Source organism: Phaseolus vulgaris, chromosome 2 (genome assembly GCF_000499845.2).
Source record: "Phaseolus vulgaris cultivar G19833 chromosome 2, P. vulgaris v2.0, whole genome shotgun sequence".
Lineage (NCBI taxonomy): Eukaryota > Viridiplantae > Streptophyta > Magnoliopsida > Fabales > Fabaceae > Phaseolus > Phaseolus vulgaris.
In genome coordinates this window covers 43,473,618-43,495,462 of record NC_023758.2, presented here as the reverse complement: position 1 = coordinate 43,495,462, position 21,845 = coordinate 43,473,618, and the positions used below count along the sequence as shown (strand labels likewise).

The window sequence follows — 21,845 nt, the reverse complement described above, 5'->3', positions numbered from 1 at the left end:
CTTAACTTTGTTATTAAATACTAAAAAAATGTTGGTGCCTACGGCGTGAGTCCCGTTCTGAATTATGAATTTAATATATATTTGATATTTCAACAACCTTTCCTACTCAGACTGCCTTGGTTAGTAAATCCTGGTTTAACCAGAGTGAGGGAAGCAATTAACCATGGTTGGAGAAGATAATCACAGTACATTACGCGTGTGGCACGTGTGCGGAATCATCTTTTATTTTTTGAACAAGAAACGGCATTAATGCTTTAAGATTTAAAACTAGACTTTCCGGTGAAGACCGGGTAATTTAATGAAAAATCATTGTATCGGAGGCAAAAAAAGGAAGCATTTTAAAATCAAGTAAACCCACAGTTGTCCTTACCTGCCCCGAGGGGCAGCCCGTGAGGCAGGGTTTCGCGTGTGGTGAGGCTGCCCGAACTGCCCGATTCTCGGGTGAGAAATTACCAGCATTCGGTCTCCAGTGCCTCTGTGTGTTTCCTTCTCTCTCTTTCTCACTCACCTCTGATATTTCTATATTTTGGTGCTGTGTCTCTACGATCAGGATCCAACGGTCCAGAATGTTCGGGGCTTGTGCTGCTTGTTTTCCCAGGTTTTAGAGCTCCAAACCTTCAGATCCATCTCATTCCTCTCCAGATCTTCCTTCCTGGTAAGCGCTTTCAACCTTCTCCTTCTTCAATTCTCGCTAATTCCACGTTTTCTCTTCTCTCTCTACACTGCTTTCACCTTTCTTTTCTCTTCTTTCGCCATCTCATCTTCAAAATCCTCCTCTTACCACGCCTTCGCTTTTCACAACCTAAATTCTGCTTTCTCTTGCTCTTTTCTAATTATATGTCTCCTCAATTATACTTCCTCTGCATCTCCTCCTTCCGAGGACAAATTCAATTTAATTATTTTTTTTACAAAAAATAAAAAAACTTACCATTGTCATAGTTTTTGGTACTTTGGGAAACAAGAGCCACTGTCAATATTTTGCAGAAGATCTAAATACGGTGATATCATTATTATTATAATTGTTATTTATTGTTACTATTATTTATTATTGACAGGATAAGGTTTTGTAGTTGGAGAAGGAGCTTGTTTGTTTGTTGTACGAAATGGAGACTAAACAGAATTCGGTGACGGTTACGCTCACATACGGCGCGTTGACGAGCGCCGCGGAAGTTCTCGCGACTTTGCTAGCTTCTGCTGTCGTCAAAGCCACGCTTTTGGCTCCGGTGAGTCACTTCTCTCTGTCCTTCTCGCTCTAAAACCCTTATTTTTTGTTAAAAAAAAGTCTGAAAAGCAAGAGCGTTAAAAGAACTAAACTAAGGTCTGAAGCTTTTACTACCCTAAACTTTGACGAAATCTAACGTTATCTATATCTTTTTTGAAAGCAATTTGTGTTATCTCTCGAGTTCATGTTTTTATGGTCTAAGCAATTATGGGAAATTTTTTTGGTCTTTGTCAGTATGTGCCTATTCTACACGCTATTATGCGCATGTAGGGCTGATGAATCACCGAGCTTTGGGATTTTTTTTCGGTAACCGATGCGATGTAACCTTATCCTAGCGTGCGCCGGTGATTTTAACCTTTTAGGTTTGGCGTTTGCTAACGTACGCACTTATTTTATTTTATTTTGACAAGGCAGAGGATAGAAAATAAAATAAGCCGGAAATAAAAAGATATTTAACAGGATTTGTTTTTGGTGCTTGGTTTGTTTGTTTCCCGTTGCGGAACTGGGTGGAAGATATAAATTGCGGTTGAGGGATTAGTTTAGTTCCGAGGTTTTACTACGTGGGACCCGGTTGGGAATATGAATTATAAAAATATCTTTTTGTCGCGTGTGAGCGTGTAGAAGTCAAAAGTGAAGGAAAGGGAGGGGAAGCGGATTCGTATGGGTTATTCGCTTGGATATGCCCTTTGAGCGTAAAGCACGCTTCACGAACGCGTGTCGTTTTTGTGGTTATACTTCCTGGCATCTTGGGTGGGAAAAAAGGTGGAATCTTATACGATGCGACATAATTGTAGTATCCACTGTCTCAACTATTAACTGTAAACAGTGTCAGTCATTTTTTTGTTATGTATGTAGTAGCCTACTACAATATTTTCTATTATAAATGTAGTATTCTCTTTTTATATTATTATAATAGTAATTAATGTTATATCATGCGTTTTCTTTAATTACAAGAAGAAATATTGAAGTATGAAAATCTTCAGCCTACTTAACTATGCCTGATACGATATAATCTAGAAAACTTAGTATTAGTAGTACAAGAAGTACACTTTAACTCGTATATTTTGAATTGAAGAAAGTTAAGTACTGATAGTGCATAACGATTAATCTTTTAAATTATATAGTTAGTAACGCAAGTTATTATTTTTTTTATGGAAAACGTGAAATTGTTTTTGTTCTTAGATTTTAACTTTAGTACACCTCTGAAATTAATTGCTTTATGTAATTTATGGTGGAGTTCAAGTTTTCCGTTTTTACCATCGTTGTGTTTGTTTATTTGGATTTTACCAGACAAACTATAAAAGAATTTAAGGCAATATAGAGTGAAAAAAGATGGGGGTAAAAGTAACATGTACTATATAATAAGAGTTTAATGGTTCTGCTTTGTAACATCGTTTAATCGCAAATCAGTTTTTTGAATGTTTTTATGTCTATGACTAACGAATTATTTTAAGAAATAGAAAGTTTGGTTGTTTCTTCGGCAGTTAATTGAAATTTTAAATTGTTTTCATTCCTTGTTTTATTAAAAAATTGTTCTCTTCTTTTCCAAAAACCTAAATGAATTTCAAATCTAAGATGGGATACATTCTAATATCCGTCTCAAACCCTTTCCAATCAATTTCTACGTAATTCGATTGAAGCAAGGTGGTGGACTCATAAAAGGGTTAAAGTTATTACAACTATTAATTTCATCATTTATTCAAACTCAGACTTTCGCTGAAGAGTTATTATTATTAAACTCTGAAAAAATAATTTGCAACTAAAAAAACGCACCTTACTATTTTTTTAATTACTTGTATTCAAATTAAGCGTTTGTTTTTCCCTTTCTATGTCTCAATTTGTGTACATCGGTTAGTGTCATCATCTCCTTGGTTCATTTGTCTTGAAAAATGGATGCAGGATCTCTACCGGCTCTTACTGATCAACACGCCTATAACCAATGGAGATAACACAACCCAGAGTCAAGATAAGCAGCGTGATGCAGAGGGGGAAGACGGTAATGATGATGAAGGCGACGAAGATGACGAAGGAGATGGTGGATCTGGGGAGGGTGAAGAGGAGTTGTCGTCTGAAGATGGAGGTGGATATGGCAACAATTCCAACAACAAGAGCAACTCAAAGAAGGCACCCGAAGGTGGCGCAGGTGGGGTGGAGGAGAACGGAGAAGAGGAAGAAGATGAAGAGGGTGATGATCAAGAGGATGACGATGAGGATGACAACGAGGATGAGGATGATGAAGACGAGGGAGGGGAAGAAGAGGAGGATGAGGGTGGTGAGGATGATGAAAATGAAGAGGAAGAGGAAGATGAAGACGAAGAAGCATTGCAGCCCCCAAAGAAAAGAAAGAAGTGAATTTAGCTTAGTCAAGCCTCCTGTGTTGTATTGTTGTGTACGGATTTGGCTTCTAACTTCCATGTTTTTACTTTTTTGGGTACTAAACTTCCATGTTCTTATTTAGTTTATGAGGAGGCTTATGTAGGACATGTTTTAATTGATATCTATCTTTACCATTGCGTAATTAGAATGCTACATTATTGAGCAGGCAATGCTAAATTTATGAGAGAAAATTATGATCTTAGTTTTGACTTAAGCCTTCTCACGCTCTCTTCACTCTAGATAGCTACTAGAATGCAAGTATTCTTAATGCTATTCGCAATTATTCTATTCCTGAAATTTCTTCCTTAGTAAGACGTGGCTCTGGGCGCATCAAACATCCTTTTTTAATATGTTATAAAACATTTTATATTTCCTTATGCAAAATTAATTCCCTCTTAAATTTTTCAATCTGAACATATTGTAAAACTAAGTAATAACTAATTATAAAGGTAAGGGTAATAGCAACTTTTGAAATAAGAAAGGATGAATGTATTATTTTATCAACTCTAAAATAATCGATTCTCAAATTGACTCTAACTATTATCCGGAGAAAACACCTTCCATTTAACTCAGACTACTCAGATGAATCACTTTAATTATTAAAATAAGAAAGAAAAAGTGGTTTTAGTTGATGTTTCGTAAAAAAATCTAATTTATATATATATATCTTGATATCTCCTCTTTAATTGGCTGCGTTTGCCACGTCAGTTTAGGGGTAGATTCATCATCATCATCCTTGTGTTTGCGAGTTATACTGAATTTGCAAAGTCAATAGTCAACCTTAACTTTGTGTTTCATGTTATGTCGCCTTTTCTTCGACTACACCGCTAATTTTCTGCTAACTTTCTCTTCGTTTTCACAATGACCGATCCTTCTCCTCTTATCCCTCCATCACCGGTCACTGACATCGACCTTGAAGCCGCTCCCTCCCAACAAATTCAATGCCGGATTTGTCTTGAAACTGATGGTATTTATGTGGAAGCTTCATTATGGAGCTTACTATTTAGATCTATTATAATGTTGTTTTCTTCATGTATCTGTTTAACCTCTCAGGTAGACATTTCATTGCCCCTTGCAAATGCAGAGGGACATCAAAGTATGTACATCGAGAGTGTTTGGATCATTGGCGAGCGGTTAAGGTAAACGATGCTCTCTCCGTTTAAAACATATCAAATTTCAACACTGTGTACAGTGTGAAGTTTGTTGCACTATAGCCATATCAAGAAGAAATTTTCAATGTGTTAAGTGATGAATTTTATTGCTAGAAGGCGACAACTTTTATGTGTCTCTGAACTCGAGCTTGTTTTTTCGTGGTCTATCTACTTTTCGTTCAGCTGATCAATTAGGCGTTGTGCATATTGAGTTATCGTTTGTTTATCTCATAAAGTAATAACGGGTAGGAGGCTATAGATAAACATAGAGTTTTGAGGCTTCCTCTTCTGTTATTTCCATGTCCCCCTCTTTGTATCTTCCCACACCATCATCGGGGATAAAGAGGTTCATGGGTTTACCTCCTTTAGTTAAGATAGTTTATGTTCACAAATTTAGTTTACTCTTTCTGGTCTGTGACATGTACCTCCTATGCCCTGCAAATTACACTTGGGGTCTCCTACTGTGAGTCCACATATGGCTTGTTAACTATCTTTTATGTGTGAATTGCAGTACTTTAGTAAGGTATGAGTTCAATTGAATTCAAGGGATATACTGAAATTTCTTGGATATATACTGAATCCAGATACTTATCTTTAAATGATTTTCTACTTTGCATAGTGATAAAAATAATACATACTACATGATCCAATTTTCCCTAGCAATTGTAAAAGATAATAATGTTTCTGTGTGAATAATGTTGTTGTCTCCTCCGGTGCTTCATCTAATAAGTGTAAAATACTGAATTTTCTTGTAGGAAGGGTTTGCATTTGCTCACTGCACTACCTGCAAGGCTCCATACCATTTGCGTGTTCTTGATGCTTACAGAAAATGGCGTACTTTCAAATTTTGTTTTTTTGTAACCAGAGACATTTTGTTCATATTTCTGGCTGTACAGCTTGTAGGTGATTTTTTTCCGATTCTCCTAGCCATATAAATGCATATCCATGTATGTAAATGTTCTAATTCTGCATCGCAACACCTTATTTCTTTTTGTCTGCAGGTCATTGCTGCACTGGCCTATTTGGCTTATCTAATAGATGGCTACCAGCACTACAGGCTTCGTCTTGTTTGGGGTTTTGATCATGTGTTGAGCTTTTACTATATATGTGGTAACTTCTTATGGACTTGAGCAGTATTCATTAAAATGCTTATAGCATGTATTACTGTTACTAATTTACTATATTAAGTGGTACTGGTGGTAAATTCTGATATTGTTTAATTTATTTTATTCGTAGTTTGTTTTTTCCATACATAGGATGATTCTGGTTCTTTACTGATTTCATTTTGTCTTGCCAAAAGTAGGAGAACTGTTGTTTTTTGTGTTGCTTGGCCTCTCTGGATGCTTTCTCACTTGTTCTGATGAAAGAGTTCGCAATGATTTGGGTCAGCCTTGTCGAGAAATATATCTTTGTTGCTGTCAACCTGGGTAATTACTGCTTTTAAATATTCACGAGCCTTTGAGACTGTTAAAATTCATAAGTATACTTGTGAGTCATAACAATTACTTGAAGCATCCTAAATTTTCTTTTCTTGACACTGTCAAAATACATAAGTATATAGTTCTTATATTTTATACATCTTTGGACGTGCTCAACTTAGAAAATACGCTGTTTCATGTTATATTTGAAGTATATGTCAGCAGAAAGTCCGAGATTCACAATGATAGTGACTGAGGTTGGTTTTGTTTGTTGTCATGGCAGAGTTTGTACCGACTATAATTATCGAGGTACTCCTAGCATGTGGCTTGAATGTACTTCTTGCTTTGAGAGTTGTGGAAACATGGAAACTGAATGTTGTGGTTGTATGAGAGGTTCTGAGGAAACACAGATACCATTATTATTCATAATGACTTTGATTTTTCTAGTACTCTTTGCTGTAATTGGGATATTTTACAGTGTATTAGTGGCTACAATGGTAGCACAACGGATATGGCAGCGTCATTATCACATACTTGCAAAAAGGATGCTAACAAAGGTGCCTCTGGCTTACTTTTTTTTGTCTTTTGTGCATTTGGTTCAACTATTGATTCACTGCAGCTGCTGAGTCAACTTAAATACCTTGCTGTATGTGCATCAGATCCATTTAGTGATTTGCTTTGTTTACTGAGGAACTTATCCAGAAATTACAGCTAGATGTAGAGAAAAGATTTTCTGTCTGTTTGGCTTTAAATCCAACATAATATGTATCTGCAAGTTATTATGGGAGGAATAGCTAGCACCCTATTTCAGTGTGCCTGATTTTCTTTTCTTACCAGTGTTTGTCAAGAAATTTATATGAATAAGGCCTTATTTTTCTCTCTTGAATAGTATGCATGATTTCATTTTTTACTGATATACTTTGTGCTCTCACAATTTGAGTTCAAGATAATCTCCTTTATAATCACTATTTTTTAAGTTTGTATCGAGCTTATACTGAATATCATGGACTCTGCTGTACCTGTTTTGCTTGACTTCAAAATCATCGTGCAGTTTAATTGATATTAAAACTGGTTCAGGCGTCTTTTTCCTTTCATTGTGGGTAGTGTAAATCAGGCACACTGAAACCTATGACCTACAAATTGCTCAGACCCCAGGTCACTAGCCTACTCCTAGTGGTTTTATGATTAGATTAGTATTCTTATGTGTGAAGTTAATTGCATGCTTGATAGTAGGCACTTAAACTACAGTGTTGAATATTCAACCATCATCTTGTGTTGTGTTCTTGATTATGAAACTGTTTTGTTTATCATAGGAGTATGTCGTTGAAGACATTGATGGAGAGATAACAGGGTCTGATTGGTCTCCTCCATCCATCCCACCAGAGCATGTACAGCACCTGAAAACATTGGGCCTCCTATGAGTTTGAAGGAATCATAGACCTTGGTTGGCAGTTTAGTCCTTGTTAGGAAGATATGCACTTAATTGATAAAATTCCTCAGCTACTCAAGTAACTCAACTCACTTAGGTTTGACTTGTATAATTGTTCTAGTATATGAAAATTTGTGAATTTTTCTTGTTAACTAATGTATAGAATGTAAGACTGATAATGGAGATTTATTTTAACTATATCAACTTAAATTGTTTTTTCAATTCAATTTTTATTAAATTAAATTCATTTTGTATCATTTTTTAAAATTATATTTAAATTAATCTGATTTGGGTTCGATTCGGTCAAATCTAATCTAATGAGTTTAGTCTTCCCAAATCTAATGTGAACTTCGTTTTGTTAGATTCAACTTAACATGAGCTTGATCCCGTAAGACTCTGCTTGACATCTTGACTTGAGCATGGTCCGAAATAATCAAACTTCGCTTGAGTTGGTTCAATCTCTATAAGGGAATGAATATACTTGTACATGTGTCTCCACCCACACCCTTACTTAATGTGGGTTCGACTTGACTTGTCCTGACTTAGGCTCGGCTCGACTCGACCTAACTAAATTGACATCGTTTTAACTCAAGTTAACTTGTCCTAAGCTTAACTTAACTTGGGTCTGACTTAGTGTCACCTAAGTCTATCTTAACATAGTTGAACTTTGGTATGAGCTTATCCAACTCAACTTAATATTGCATGAGTTGAGCCCAATCCAACTCAATTTCACCTTACTTGAATCTAAGATATCTAACCTTTTATTTTATAACTCAATTAAATCATATTTACCTTGATTTTGAATTTTCAAAGTCTACCAAAATTATGCAATCTATATTCAATATAGGTTGAGTTAAACAACTAGATTTAAATTTAAAATAAATCCATTCAAATATATTTAAAGTAATAGAAAAAAATTACTTATATATAGAATAAATCACACTAAATATTCTTTGAGATTTTATCAAATTATATTAATATATTAGTTTGTTTAGAATTTTATATTAATATCTAATTTGTTTTCAAAAACATTACACATGTAACCGTTTTTTATATATTGTACATATATTCCTTCAAAAAATCATTATAGAGGGAGAAAACTACTTATTCATAAAATTGTACATAATATAAAAATAATGAAGAAAAAACAGTTTTTTATTTGGAAATATAATTTTTTCTTACAAGATTGTGCATTGAAACACAACTTTTTTAAACCTAATCAAGTAGATAATTTTCAAATAAAAATTGATCGAAAATAAAAGTACGAGCTTCTGTAAAACCTAAAGAAAATATTTGCCTACTGGTTGATATTTATTCAGGATATGGATCCTCTTCCTTGGTTATTTAAGGAAGATTCTATTTACTACTCTTTTTTTTCTTCTTTGCCTCCAACTCCATTTTTTTTGTACTAATTTTATGAAACTTAGGAAAAAATAGATTATGAAGTGTTATTATACATTCCAGAACAATGATAAAAAGTTGTAAAAAATTTAAAGTGACATTCTAAAAGTTTTACAATATTCTCAATTTGTTAAGAAACAGTGAAATTTATTGGACATGATTATGCTGATGGAGGATAAAAGAAAAGGAGAAAGACAGTGAGGAAAAAGAAAGAAATGGACAGGTAAAGTAAGGCCAAGAGAAAAATAAGCAAAACAAAAGGATATTTTAGATATTTTAAATTCTCAACTCCATAGTATTGTAGCCCATAGAAACAGATTCTTACCATGGTTTTGGTAACCAAACATCTATTTCAAAATATCAAAAAATGCTACAATTTAACTTCAAATTTATTAACATCAATCAATTTTAAAAATTTTAAATATAAAGAAGTTGCAGTTAGAAACATAATTTTAAGTGTTTTTGATAATTATATAAACATCCCGTGTTCAATGTGCACCCCACTCATCCAAATAAAACAGCTTAAGAAAATGAAAACAAGGTGCCCCACCCACAAAAAGTGTATTGTGAAAACAGACAACCCAAACCCACTAGCTGCAACCAAGCAACAACAACTTCACAAGTTGGTTTCACCTCCATTCTTATCCAAATGCTCCTTTATAAATTGGTTTGGCCAAGACAGATGAGAAGAAGCAAAAGAAAAGGTTTTCATTTTAAGGAACTTCACCAGAACATACTAGGATGTCTGACATTGCAATTTTGGTGGCCGAGGAGTACGAGAGGAGGGTGCAGTGTTTGAAAAAGAGTGGTGGCAGTGGCGGTGGAGAAATTCACCTGTTTTCTTCTGTCTCCGGCATGCTATCCAGATTCAAGGAAAATAAGCACCTTCTCCAGAAGGTTTTGGAGCCCAAGACCCAAGTTGCTATGGCTGCTTCCGACAGCTTCTTTTCTGCTTAAATTTATCTTTATCTTTATCTTTATCTTCATCTTCATCATCTCTCTTCTTCTCCTTTCATTCTTGTAATTTCCATCTTTTCTTTTTTCTCCAATCTTGTACATAACCATCTTTTCAATCCAAATCAAATCAAAGGATTAATTAATCATTGTTGCTTCAACTATAGTCAAGGTTTTTTTCTTCCTAAATACTTTGTTTTTCTTCTGCAATTGGGTTAAAAAATATGATGTAGTATACTGAAATATCTCTGTGATTAAAGTAAACAAAAAAAATCCTAAATAATGGACTGACTGTGGTTTATAGCTTTCTCTAAGAAAAAGACAAAAAATTAAACTCTTGGTTTTGTTGTTATCGATTGGTCCTACTCATGAATAACAATAATGATAAACTCTTATTCCTTCTGAAATGATACTAATAAACACTGTGTACTAAATTTGTGTTAGCATTAGTTTAATTTTTTTACCCTGCTCAACTATCTTGTTTTGTTGTTTTGTCCGCTATGACTTTAATCAACGGTAACTATGCACAACTATAATAAAGAAATTAGTTCAAAGAAATTAACAAATATAAATTCGACCGGTTAGATAAAAAAAAAATCCTTAACATAAAAAATAAAATTTAAAAATTTTACAAAACAAAGTTTTATCCCTGAAATAAATAGTAAGTTGTGGGAAAATTGGATGTGGAGCCTCTGCAGGGTGGCACGCATTTCTAGGCCATTTCTTGTATATGCTTCTTTATAAATTTTAAAATTCTAAATTTGGCAGCATACGAAATTGTTGGTTTTGTGGCGGTGTAACTTTTCTGAAGTGTTTTTACACATTTTATATTTGTGGTGATGCTTAATGGTAATGGATGAAGTGTAGACTGGATATTTACTTTCTGATTTAAGTTTTTTCAAATTCTCTTTTTAAGTTAATATAAGTATTACATTACTTTGTTATATTTTTGTCATTACTTAAAGTAATGATTATGGAGTATAAAAAGGAATTCCAAATTTTAAAACAAAATATTTAATAAAGTTGTCATACATGAATAATGAGTATGATAATATAAAATTTGAGGTAATTGAAAATTAATTGGTTGAAGAAAATTATATTTAATCTTTCATAAAAAATAGGTATGTTCAATTTGTATTATTTGTATAAAAATGTGACACAAACGTATGTTTATGTTGTAATGTATTTGTGTATGTATTTCTTATGTAGGATGACTTAGTTAAATGACTGCATAACGTAGTATTTGAACTTAATTATCATTTTGAGGTCTGATATAACAAGTGGACAATAGGAAAGAAAAATATATGTGTTATTAGGATGTGAAATGAGTGGTAAGTATATGAGATACAATAATGACTTGCATGTTAGTAATCTATAATTGGTAAAAAAAAATGTGATTGTTCATTTCAAATGCAGGAGAAATCAGTTTACAATTGAGGATGATATGTTTTTTAGGTAATATGTGATAATCATAATAATAAATTGATTGGTATATTAATAGCTCACCTTCATGCTAATAAATTAAAATTTAATGATCATTCCATGGTTTTTGACATAATTAAATGCTTAGTGAAGTTGTCAAACAATATATTTAAATAACCACAATATGACTACAATCAAGCAAGTGTACAATTTACATGTATGCATATAGAAGATTACAAATAAGATTTAGAACTAACTTGCAGATATAAACCCCTTATCAATTGTATCGGAACTAGTGTTGTACTTGATTTGTGGATTAGGGAACTAGTGTTGTACTTGATTTGTGGATTAGGGATTCTAAGTTTATTTGACTTTCGACTATGGGAGACCAACTTCATTTTTCCTCAATTCTAACAAAAAAAGATAGGGTGGTTATAAGTACAAAGAATACAATAAATTCATATATTACAATTAAGTCTAGTCTTTGTTTATTACATCACTTTCTCACAATTTCATGGCAACATTAGGAATGACAATGCGAGACAAGTCATGTCGGTTGGCCTGCTAAGAAAAAGTGCAGGACGGACTGCTTATTTCAACTCACTGGGCCGTGTAGGCCTGCCCCACCTAACCTGCAACTTGTGTGGACCAAATGCGGGACGGGTTAGCCTGCATAAATTGTATATTTTAAAAACTAATTTATTTTGGCACCCCTATAATTTCTTCCTGCATCCTCATATTTTCAAAAATTCAAAAATTATTCATTTCAAATTCTACAATCCACAATATAAAATTGTGGTTTGGATTGTGCAATCTGAAATATTCTATAATCCGAAACATAAATTTTAACTTCCAAATTCTATAACTCGAGAAGTCTTTAAATTTCACATTCCAGAATTAAAGAAAAAACATTAAATGAAAAATGTCAAAGAGTAATTTGAGATTTTGTTTGAAGTACGGGGTTCACAAAGAAAGACATGGAGGTGCAGGAAGAAATCCCCCTCAGTCCCTAATTCATTACACCTTCACAAAATTTGATAATGGTGTTTTAATATTTAATAGTGTTTTTTTGTCTTTATAAAATATATAAATGGTTTATATTTCAATGCACTAGTCAAACCTTAATCTTTTATAATAAAATTTAAATATAGTATTATATATATATATATATATATATTATTTTATACTAATTTTTAAATTAGAATAATAATCACGTGTCTACATATATTACCTTAAAAAATTATATATTTAATAAAATATTTTATTAGTTAATTTATTAATACGATTAAAATTCAAATTTCATTAAAAATAAGAATATTTTAATATTTTTTACTCATATCTTGTTAGGTATATGTCATGAGAATAATAATGTGTGACCATTTACCTAATTCATCTAAATAAATTTTTTTTTAATAAATTAAAATAAATTAATTCAAAATTTCTATTTATTTTTCATTAATTTCAAAAGAAAAATATGTGAGTTGGCTCGCAGACTAATTATTGTGAAGCGGACTAATAAAATCAACCCGTATTTCTTTCTTGAATTATCATTCCTTTACGATGATTGACTAGAACAAACGGGACATGGTCCTGATGATAATCATCTTGGTGATAATACCCTCTTGCAGGTGCATGAGTTATATCAGCATAACTAGCATCAACAATTGGTTTACAATATAAACTAATATCATAGACATTTATCTACTTGAAAGAATCCTAATCATATTTGTACATATTAAAATAAATTATATATTATACAATTCAAATATTTCGAAGGAAAAGTTAATACATGTATTTCTAAAATAATATTTCATATTTCACAATGCGAGATTATAAGAAAATGATAAAAAATGGTAAGAAAAAGAGATGTTTCTTATTCTCTTATGTGTATATTACATCACTTCATGTATAGGAAATATACAGGGAGTTTCTCTCCTCAACTTACAATCTAATTAGGTAGGATACTAATCATGAGATTTTATAATTATTAAATTAATTGTATATAATTGGGTACAATATCGTCAAATATTGCATACCATAATTGCATATAATTTGATAATTATTATTTCCTTAATAGAGATGGTATAATTAAGACGATATTTTAAATCTAGAACTATATTTTAGATTATAAAATTTATAATATATTTAATTTTAAAAAATACATTATAGATGGTATAGATTGTAGACGTGTATTAAATTTTTAAAAAGGACGTTTAGGCAGTAGATTCCAAAAACTTTTTGTAACAACCAATTAAAAATGAATTTAGTCAATAACAACACATAATTTTTGTTTAAAACTAATCTCTATAATGATAACACTGAGTAGTGAAGGCAGTTATTGGCAGGGATGAAGCAGCAAGCAACAACAACGAAGGAAGTGCACAATCATAACTAGAGAAAAAGTGAAAAAAAAGAAAAGAAAAAGTAAGATAAAAATATATATTTCATTAAAAATACCTTTTGTCTTTTAAAAATACTCTTTTGGGCCTTATATATGCATTGCTAATACAACATGGCTCGAATATTAGGCCCAACTTGTTTGTTTTGTTCTTCTCGTAACTCATAATGCGTATATAATTTTTTCTGCTTCATTTCTTTATCATAATTTTAATTGATGCAATTTGATTCTTTAGTGATTTTTTTATTTAGACTTTCTCGTTAACCTTTTTATAAGCAAAAATAAATGACTATATTTTTTTTTCTTAACTTACATCAGAAAACCCATTTTTCATCTCATTTGTGTGTTTTTCTTATTTATACATTTTACAAACTAAGATCTAGGAAGAAATCTAACATGCTGAAAATTTTGAAAAAGATTAACTAATTTTATTTGGTCTTTTATCGTAATATTTGTCTCGTGAAAGTTATGGTTATCAATTGTTATTTTAATTTTTGAAACATTAACGTAATTACGATACTCGCCTCACAATAGTATTTTTAATTTTTTAATCAATTAAAACCTCTCAATTGCTCATAAATATTTTAGAGTATCTTCATTGCGCGGTTATATATTAATAAGATTAAAACATTTATTTATTTATTTAAAAAATATGTATTTCTACTAATATAAATAAAATATTAATCAGAGCATGAATTCTATAAGATATTTATATTAGATTAAAAGTTATAAAAAAGTGTAAAGAGTAATGTAACAGAGCGAAACCTGAAAAAAAATAAATTAAAATAAAATATTCCTACTTACAATCTAGTGTTAATAAAATTACTAACTTAGTGGATAGCTAAAAGTTATTAGGTTAACTTGTATTATAAAAGTTTGATAAAATTATTTATTTAAGTGAATAGAAAACATAAAATGATATAAATAGATATGTAAATTATATTTTTTTTGTAATTTTTTATTCATAAACAAATCGTTTTATTTATATATTTTACTTCAATTACTATATACATATTCAATGCACCATTTCGTATCTAATCAGTTCAATTAAATTCACTTATCTAAAGAAGGGAAATGGTGCATTGAATGATTTGCAGCAAAATCTGTTAACATTAGTTGCTTATTTATAATATCTTTTCCTCTCCAATTTCACAACCTAACTCTTATCTAATAAAGAGGTGGATTGTAATGTTTCTCTTATATTTTTCATTATAAAAAATAATGATAACTAAAGTTATAATAAATAATTTATGTATTAATTCTTTAAAATAAGATGTTTTTTTTTCTATTTAGGTAAGATGTATCATGTTTACATAATAAATTTTTGATTGAACGATGTTACATTAATTATATAAATTTTATGATTTAAGTCTTAATCGAGAAATTTAATCATCTATGAGTTAATTATTGAGAAGAAGATTGTTACAACTTACATATGATATTAATTATCATATGACCTATAACAAATGAGTCAAATTATGATGAAATGTGATGCTTTGATTGATATTGTTTCACTATAATAATAAATATTTAATATAATATTTTTGTTGACTTTCTTCTAATATATCATTGTAAATACCTCATCTATTAATTTTAAATAATTATTATTAATTTTTTGTTAAATCTATAATTATATTAATTTAAATATTGATCTGAATAAATGACTTTGTGAGTATCAAATTATTTGTCAAATCTTTATAATTACATTAAATGGTTTTGTGACTTTCAAATTGTTTGTCAAATACTTTTAGTTATATTAAATTGTTGGTCTTAAAAAGTAAGAGCCTTATTATGTGTACGAATAAATGGGAATAATATATATAAAAAGATTCACAAATTTATTATTTTATTTTCAACGCATAACAAATATGGTGATTTTACCAATATATTAAATTTGGAAGTAGAAAATATATGAAAAGTGGTAAACCTTTCCCTTTTCAAAACTAGTACAGTATTCCAAATGAAAGTGAATAATTTAAAGTTATTTATATTTTTGTTTATTATTTGAGAATGTTATTTTGTGTCTTTCTAAAGTTGTATAAAAAAATGAAAATATTTTGTGAAGCAAAATTATCATGGGTGGTCCAAGGAATTTGAACGCGTCAAAGCATGACACGTGTCCAATTTGAAGTTATGAGTTTATAATCATATATACTTCCCCTTTGCCCCACTGTATTCAATTTCCTCACCTAACTCTCCTTTCAACTACAATTCAACAAAAGAAAAACAAGTTATTATAGTACAAAAATAAAAAAGTATTAAAAAATCGTACAAAATTTTGATATAATTAATACTAATAACATATAATTATAAAATCTAAATTTTATGGCAGTTAATTCTTATTATGATAGTGAAATAGAAATACAGACATAGATTTAATGAGTGGTCGTGTTTCTGACAAATGATAATGAAAGTGTTTTGATACGACAAATAGACTAACTTTTAATTTATATGATTTTTTAAACTAAAATAGAATTATTTTGTAAAAGAACCCGTTTCATTAGTTTGTAGCATTTTGTGAAAGTTACTTCATATTCAGCTTTTATTTAGGTTTTAAAATGTTTTATATCTTTACAAAATAACTTATTTTTCATTTTAGTTTCTATAAAAATTCACAAGAAATTTCAGTTTAAAAACAATTAAAAATACAAACCTCGTTGTTAAATAAACATTTGAATATTTTAGTTTGTACGAGTTGCAATTTTATCATTTGAGCACCTTAAAAATGTAGGGCTAGAAAAGAGAAAAAAAAATGCTGTTTAACTTAAATTATATTTTAAATCCATGTAAAATAAATTAATTTTGATTTTAGTTTCTTTAAAGTTAAAAATTATTATTTTCATCTTAAATATTACATGACACTAATTAACTAGTATTGAAAAAAGTATGTCATTCATAATAACACATTATATATAAGTAAACTTTTGTTATTAATTTATAATCTCAAACTTTACATGTTTGAATTTTATTTGTTAGAATAATGGAGTTTAATTTTAATATAAAAGTTTGTCTTGAAACAGATAGATGGACCTAATAATTCCAGGATCCATAACCACAATGTTCAAATAATGGTAATACAGTAAAAAATACAATCAGCAAACACATACATTTATGGTAAAAAAAAATTCAATAGTCATCATATTTGGCTTGGTGTAATCACCCATTTCTTTCTTATGTTAAAAAAATGTTTTAAATAACTGCCTTCATTTAAAAACATTTTATTTAAATCCTACACATAATTTTGAATCAAAAGGCAGAAACACAAAATTTTGTTGTTGGTGACCATATAAAAAGCAAGAAAGAGGTATCTGGTTTAAATCTGCAGTTGTAGAAAAGCAAATGTAAAATGCCCTGCTACAATCAGTCACCATTTGAAAAGGCTACTCTACACCACTCTTGTGGTCCTGTGAAACCATCTTTGAACATAGACCTAGTGTGCCATAACCATATTTTCTATACAGCTGAAACAGTAGCAAGCAAGTACAGAGAGAAGGAAAAGGAGTGTAGTGTGTGGTCCTGGGTTGGAGTTTATGACATAACAAGAAACTATTATGCATTAAAAGCATGAGTGGTAAGTGAAGTAAAAAATGTAAAGACTACACATATAGCTACTTTTGTCTGAGTTGGGGGAAGCTATATACGTCAACTCTCTTTCTGTAATTTGTAGGACCTGTTTTTTTGGACTCAAATCTGCAAAATGTTGTAGTAATGTACTGCATAAACCTTTGAAATAATGAAGTTGTCCACGGTTAAAAGATAGAATGAGTACAGACAGCTAATTCCTGTGCTCTTGCATGTGACTAGCACTGCCTTGTGGGGACTCATCCCATAAAGATAAAGCTTGCCCTGTCTGACTTCTGAGAATTCCCTTCTACATCATGCATCATGCATCAACATATCATTTAACCTTTTCACCTACCCTTTATTATTGCAGCATTTCAATGTCTATCTACTCCCACTACTATTCCTTGTAGTTCAACATTTTACCTCTTCGAGAAACGATGTGAGGTTTTGTTCCATCAAGATCTATTGGTGTACATAATGAATGACCTAAGGAGTTAATTGAGTGGAACAAACACAGTGTCGATTTTGTACTCAGTTTATTATACTATAAACTAATCTCGTTAGTGCTGTCATGATTGATATTGGTCCAACAAGATTTCTCACACAAATTATGTTGCAAGATTTTTCCTATAATTTCTAACTATCTAATGACTGCAACAACCATCGACCCTTTTGTTCAGAACTTTTGAACTGTAAAGTTTATGCTTTGAATTGGGACACATCATCTCTTCTTAAAGTTTTGATAAATACAAAGAAATGGCTTTTGAAATACATCTCCATTTTGGTATATGCCCCATGTGAACTCTGGAGCATCGAACTTAAACCGTTTCCAAAATGCACCAAACCGAATTCAAAGAGTTAAACAAGGTAGACTTACGCAGCACAACAGGGAAAGTAGCTAGAGAGTCTATCTTTTACTATATATACAACCTTGGATTGGAAAGAGGAAAAGGTAAAAAAATATAAAAATCTAAGGATGCATAAATGAGTATTGTGGTGATGAAATGAATAATCCCGAAAAGGGAAAGACCAGGTAAGTGCAGATCAAAGATATGTGTGCAAAGTGCTACCACCCCTTAATGCAGATAACAAAAAGATGAGTTGGTGATCATTGCCATCATACTCTTCTTCTTCTTCTTGTACCTGATTTTGAAGGAGGTTGTAGTTGGCCACAACATGATCTGGCAAGACCTTGTGCCTGCAAAGTGGGCAAGTGGCACAGTATTGCTGCAACCACTGGTCAAGGCAATCCTTGTGAAAAGTGTGTCTGCAGTTGAGGTTCCTCACCTTCTCCCCCTCCTGGAATTCAGAGAGACACACTCTGCAGTCTATGTGTTCAGCCTTGAGTCTTGTGGTGCAACGAATGGCAGGGTTCTTCTGTTCGATGAAACTGAGGTATTGGGTGGTTGATATTGGAGGCGTATTTGATTTAAGGTAGCGAATGATAAGGATGAGTTGTATTAGCATGTATGTTACAAGGACTATTGTCTTGGCATAAAGCTCATACAATAACTCACACACAGACCTTCTCATGGCTTCTTCTACTTCTTCCTAAGTTCCACCACCACCACACTTTTTCTCTTTTTCTATAGAATAAAACAACAATCGCTGCACCATCCGTGCAATAATTTCACTTATCCATTATAACGTGCCTTCCATTTTTTCCTACATACCCAATACTACATTTTTTTTATTATCATTTTAACTAAATTCAATTATCGCGCAGGATAAAACTCTTTTATGAAATACTTAGTCTAATTAATTCTCACAACTACTTCTCCTTATCACTGCTTATATTGCAATAAACTCATCTCTGTTCATCTCAAACTTCATATCTATTCTTATCAGAATTAACTTCTCTGGTAGAGTGAAATGAGCTCAACAACAACGAATGGTGCTTCAAGAAGATACAAAGTGAATAAAAGAAGTTCAGATTATTAGGTTAAAAAAATATGAGGTTCTAGGTTATTTCTATTTCTCATTTATTACACTCAGAGACTCTTGTGATCATTTATTTACTCTTCTCTTTTACCAAAATCATGATGAAGTCGAATCAGAGTTTTAAAGCTTTCAATACTTCATATATATTTTATAGAATCTAAAATTTAGAAAAATAAAAAACCACATATAATATTAGATGAATACCAAAATTATAATTTAACCTTGTTATTCTTAATTGAACTTGAGCAATAACTTTCAGGTTGTGTATATATAATTATTTTTTTTGTAACTATTTATTGTTTTAAATGAATGTATTTTGTTTTTTATACAATAATTTATAGAATTTGGACCGATTAAGATTTAAATAATTATATTATTGATTTGCTTAAATGTATTTTTAAGTCCAGTAAAATAAGCGAGTTTTGATTTCAATTTCCTTAGAAATGTATATTTTTATTTGGATCTCTTTAAAATTAAAAATTACCACTTTTAATATATAGTATTACAGAATTAAGTATTTGTATTAACTTATATTAAACAAATATCAAATAATCATTCCAGGTGATGCATAATAGTGTTATGATATAACGTTGATATGTTCATGAAGAAAAAAAACTCTTGAAATATATAAAATAAATGTTATCTATATATTTTAAAACTAATATTAGAAACTAAAAAGAGTGACCTAAAATTTTAGGGAAATAAAAATTAAAAAAAAATCTTTACAGAGGGAAAAACCAAAATTTAAACAATTTATATAAACTAAAAAAACCAATTTCAAATTGTATAAAAATAAAAAAATAATTAAATAATAATTAAATTTAAGATAAAAAATAATTAATCACTAAATTGACTAATTTAGATACTATTTTAAAAACTAAAAAATTATTAGTATTTAAAAAAATTATTAGTATTTAAAGTGATTTCTATTATTAACAAATATTTATAAAATAATTTTAAAATTGATATTTAAACTAACTACTAATATTTTAGATTTTAAATTAGTATCTAAAAGACTAATTTAAAATAGAAAATAGTCCGTAGATAAAATTTTGGTAGTTAATGATTAAATACCAATTTAAAAATTATTTTATAATTTTTTATTAATAATAGAAATTACTTTAAATACAAATAATTTTTTTAGTTTATAAAATAGTCTTTAATTTAATTAAATAATAATTAATTATTTTGATTATTAAAATTAAATTTTATTTAATAACTTTTTACAGTAATAATATAAGATAAAGTTTGTAACTTATAAATTAATTGAAGATATTTGAGGCTTATATGTGACTTGATTAGCTAACCATGTGGTGTGGGACGCGTACACACACTGCTCCAATAAATTCCAACATATGGATTTTATGATATGAATTGAAATCTCATACAACCTCTCTCTTGCTTCTATTTTTTAGAATATTTGTTCCATTCTATATAAAACAAATCAGAAAAATATTAAAATAAGGTGAAGTTGCTATCAACCTTAGTATTTTAGACCTTTCAATTAATTATTTTTATGATTTAGTGAAATAAGATTTAAATAGTTTAGTTTTATTTTTAATTCATATAAGATCTTCACTTTATCTATCTCTAATAAAACATGGAAATTTCTCTATGCTTATGGATTTTTTTTCTCAAGAAAGCTTCAAATTTTTCTTAGTGATTCCAAACCACTCTCAGTCTTCAATTTCTAAATTTCAAGGTTAAATCCTTGAAATCCAAAATCATAGAAAAGCACATAAAAGGTTTTTGGAAGTGACAATTGTTGCATATAATTCAAAATTCCCATGAAAAGTCATGTAACTATGCATTTAACTCAAAATTCACGTGAAAAGTTAAGTAACTACGAGACATCAAAATTCAAATAAATTTATTACAATTACTTTTTTTTATATTTTTTAAGATAAGAAGAGAAATAAATTATTTATTGTATTTAAATATAATATTATATATTTTAAGTTAATAAAAAAATAATATACATTTATGAGTAAGTCTGTTGAATATTATTTTATGATTCAATTACATATTACTTTCTAATATTATCAAAATATGGTAATAACATTTATATTATAAATTTTTAATTATTATGAATATAATAGAAATTTAAGTTATAAATATAATAATTATTTATAAGAATATTGTTCTTACCGAAAAGATAGCGTAGATTTTCTGAAGAAAGAGAAGTATTCCTAAAAATTCAAGTTTCACCATTCAATGATTGATCGCTGAATTATTGGTGAAGACGGCAAGAAAATCCAATAAAAGATTATTTAATTACGTAAGCTATTTACTCAACTGTTCAAAACATATTTATATATGTAATAAGAGAGATATTCAAAATAGATTTTAATATAAATATCTATTCTAAAATTACATTTATGAAACTGATTGATGACATAATAACTCACGTATTCTCAGATCATTATTTAACATATTCACATCAAAATTATATATCAACAGAAAAGTATACACACCAACAAATTTTATTTAAGAACTAAAAGTGAAATTAAAAAAGAATTTAAGGATAAAAACATTCCGAATGCAATTTACCTCATCAAGTCAAACTATA

At 30.0% G+C, this 21,845-nt stretch overlaps 3 protein-coding genes across 7 annotated transcripts; 2 read left to right on the top strand and 1 right to left on the bottom strand.

The window, feature by feature from the left end:
* The first annotated feature begins 217 nt into the window (after positions 1–217).
* Positions 218–3,800, top strand: LOC137812396 (uncharacterized). Of its 4 annotated transcripts, none has more exons than XM_068614352.1 (4): positions 218–441; positions 551–655; positions 1,056–1,223; positions 3,122–3,800. In XM_068614352.1, exons 3-4 carry the CDS (start codon positions 1,104–1,106, stop codon positions 3,572–3,574), a joined length of 573 nt encoding a protein of 190 aa, XP_068470453.1. In that variant the 5' UTR covers positions 218–441; positions 551–655; positions 1,056–1,103; the 3' UTR covers positions 3,575–3,800. The 4 variants fall into 4 exon arrangements, with proteins under 4 accessions (XP_068470453.1, XP_068470455.1, XP_068470454.1 ...); XM_068614354.1 differs by having other exon boundaries at positions 252–441; positions 1,071–1,223; XM_068614353.1 differs by lacking the exon at positions 218–441 and having other exon boundaries at positions 474–655; positions 1,071–1,223.
* Positions 3,801–4,299: 499 nt separating this feature from the next.
* LOC137812394 (uncharacterized) lies at positions 4,300–7,839 on the top strand. Of its 2 annotated transcripts, none has more exons than XM_068614350.1 (7): positions 4,300–4,565; positions 4,652–4,737; positions 5,505–5,648; positions 5,751–5,859; positions 6,053–6,176; positions 6,451–6,724; positions 7,481–7,839. In XM_068614350.1, the coding sequence occupies exons 1-7, from the start codon at positions 4,460–4,462 to the stop codon at positions 7,586–7,588; spliced, it is 951 nt and encodes a 316-aa protein (XP_068470451.1). In that variant the 5' UTR covers positions 4,300–4,459; the 3' UTR covers positions 7,589–7,839. The 2 variants fall into 2 exon arrangements, with proteins under 2 accessions (XP_068470451.1, XP_068470450.1); XM_068614349.1 differs by having other exon boundaries at positions 6,050–6,176.
* Positions 7,840–18,379: 10,540 nt separating this feature from the next.
* Positions 18,380–18,868, bottom strand: LOC137809521 (E3 ubiquitin-protein ligase RHA2B-like). Its single transcript, XM_068610629.1, has one exon. It carries the CDS (start codon positions 18,866–18,868, stop codon positions 18,380–18,382), a length of 489 nt encoding a protein of 162 aa, XP_068466730.1.
* Positions 18,869–21,845: the final 2,977 nt, after the last annotated feature.

Bases quoted from the DNA above. Each gene is read 5' to 3' on its own strand.
- LOC137812396 (XM_068614352.1), top strand. From the start codon at position 1,104: ATGGAGACTAAACAGAATTCGGTGACGGTTACGCTCACATACGGCGCG. The intron at 1,224-3,121 runs GTGAGTCACTTC...AAATGGATGCAG, and splicing joins AAGCCACGCTTTTGGCTCCG to GATCTCTACCGGCTCTTACT.
- LOC137809521 (XM_068610629.1), bottom strand. From the start codon at position 18,868: ATGAGAAGGTCTGTGTGTGAGTTATTGTATGAGCTTTATGCCAAGACA.
- LOC137812394 (XM_068614349.1), top strand. From the start codon at position 4,460: ATGACCGATCCTTCTCCTCTTATCCCTCCATCACCGGTCACTGACATC. The intron at 4,738-5,504 runs GTAAACGATGCT...ATTTTCTTGTAG, and splicing joins ATCATTGGCGAGCGGTTAAG to GAAGGGTTTGCATTTGCTCA. The intron at 6,177-6,450 runs GTAATTACTGCT...TTGTCATGGCAG, and splicing joins CTTTGTTGCTGTCAACCTGG to AGTTTGTACCGACTATAATT.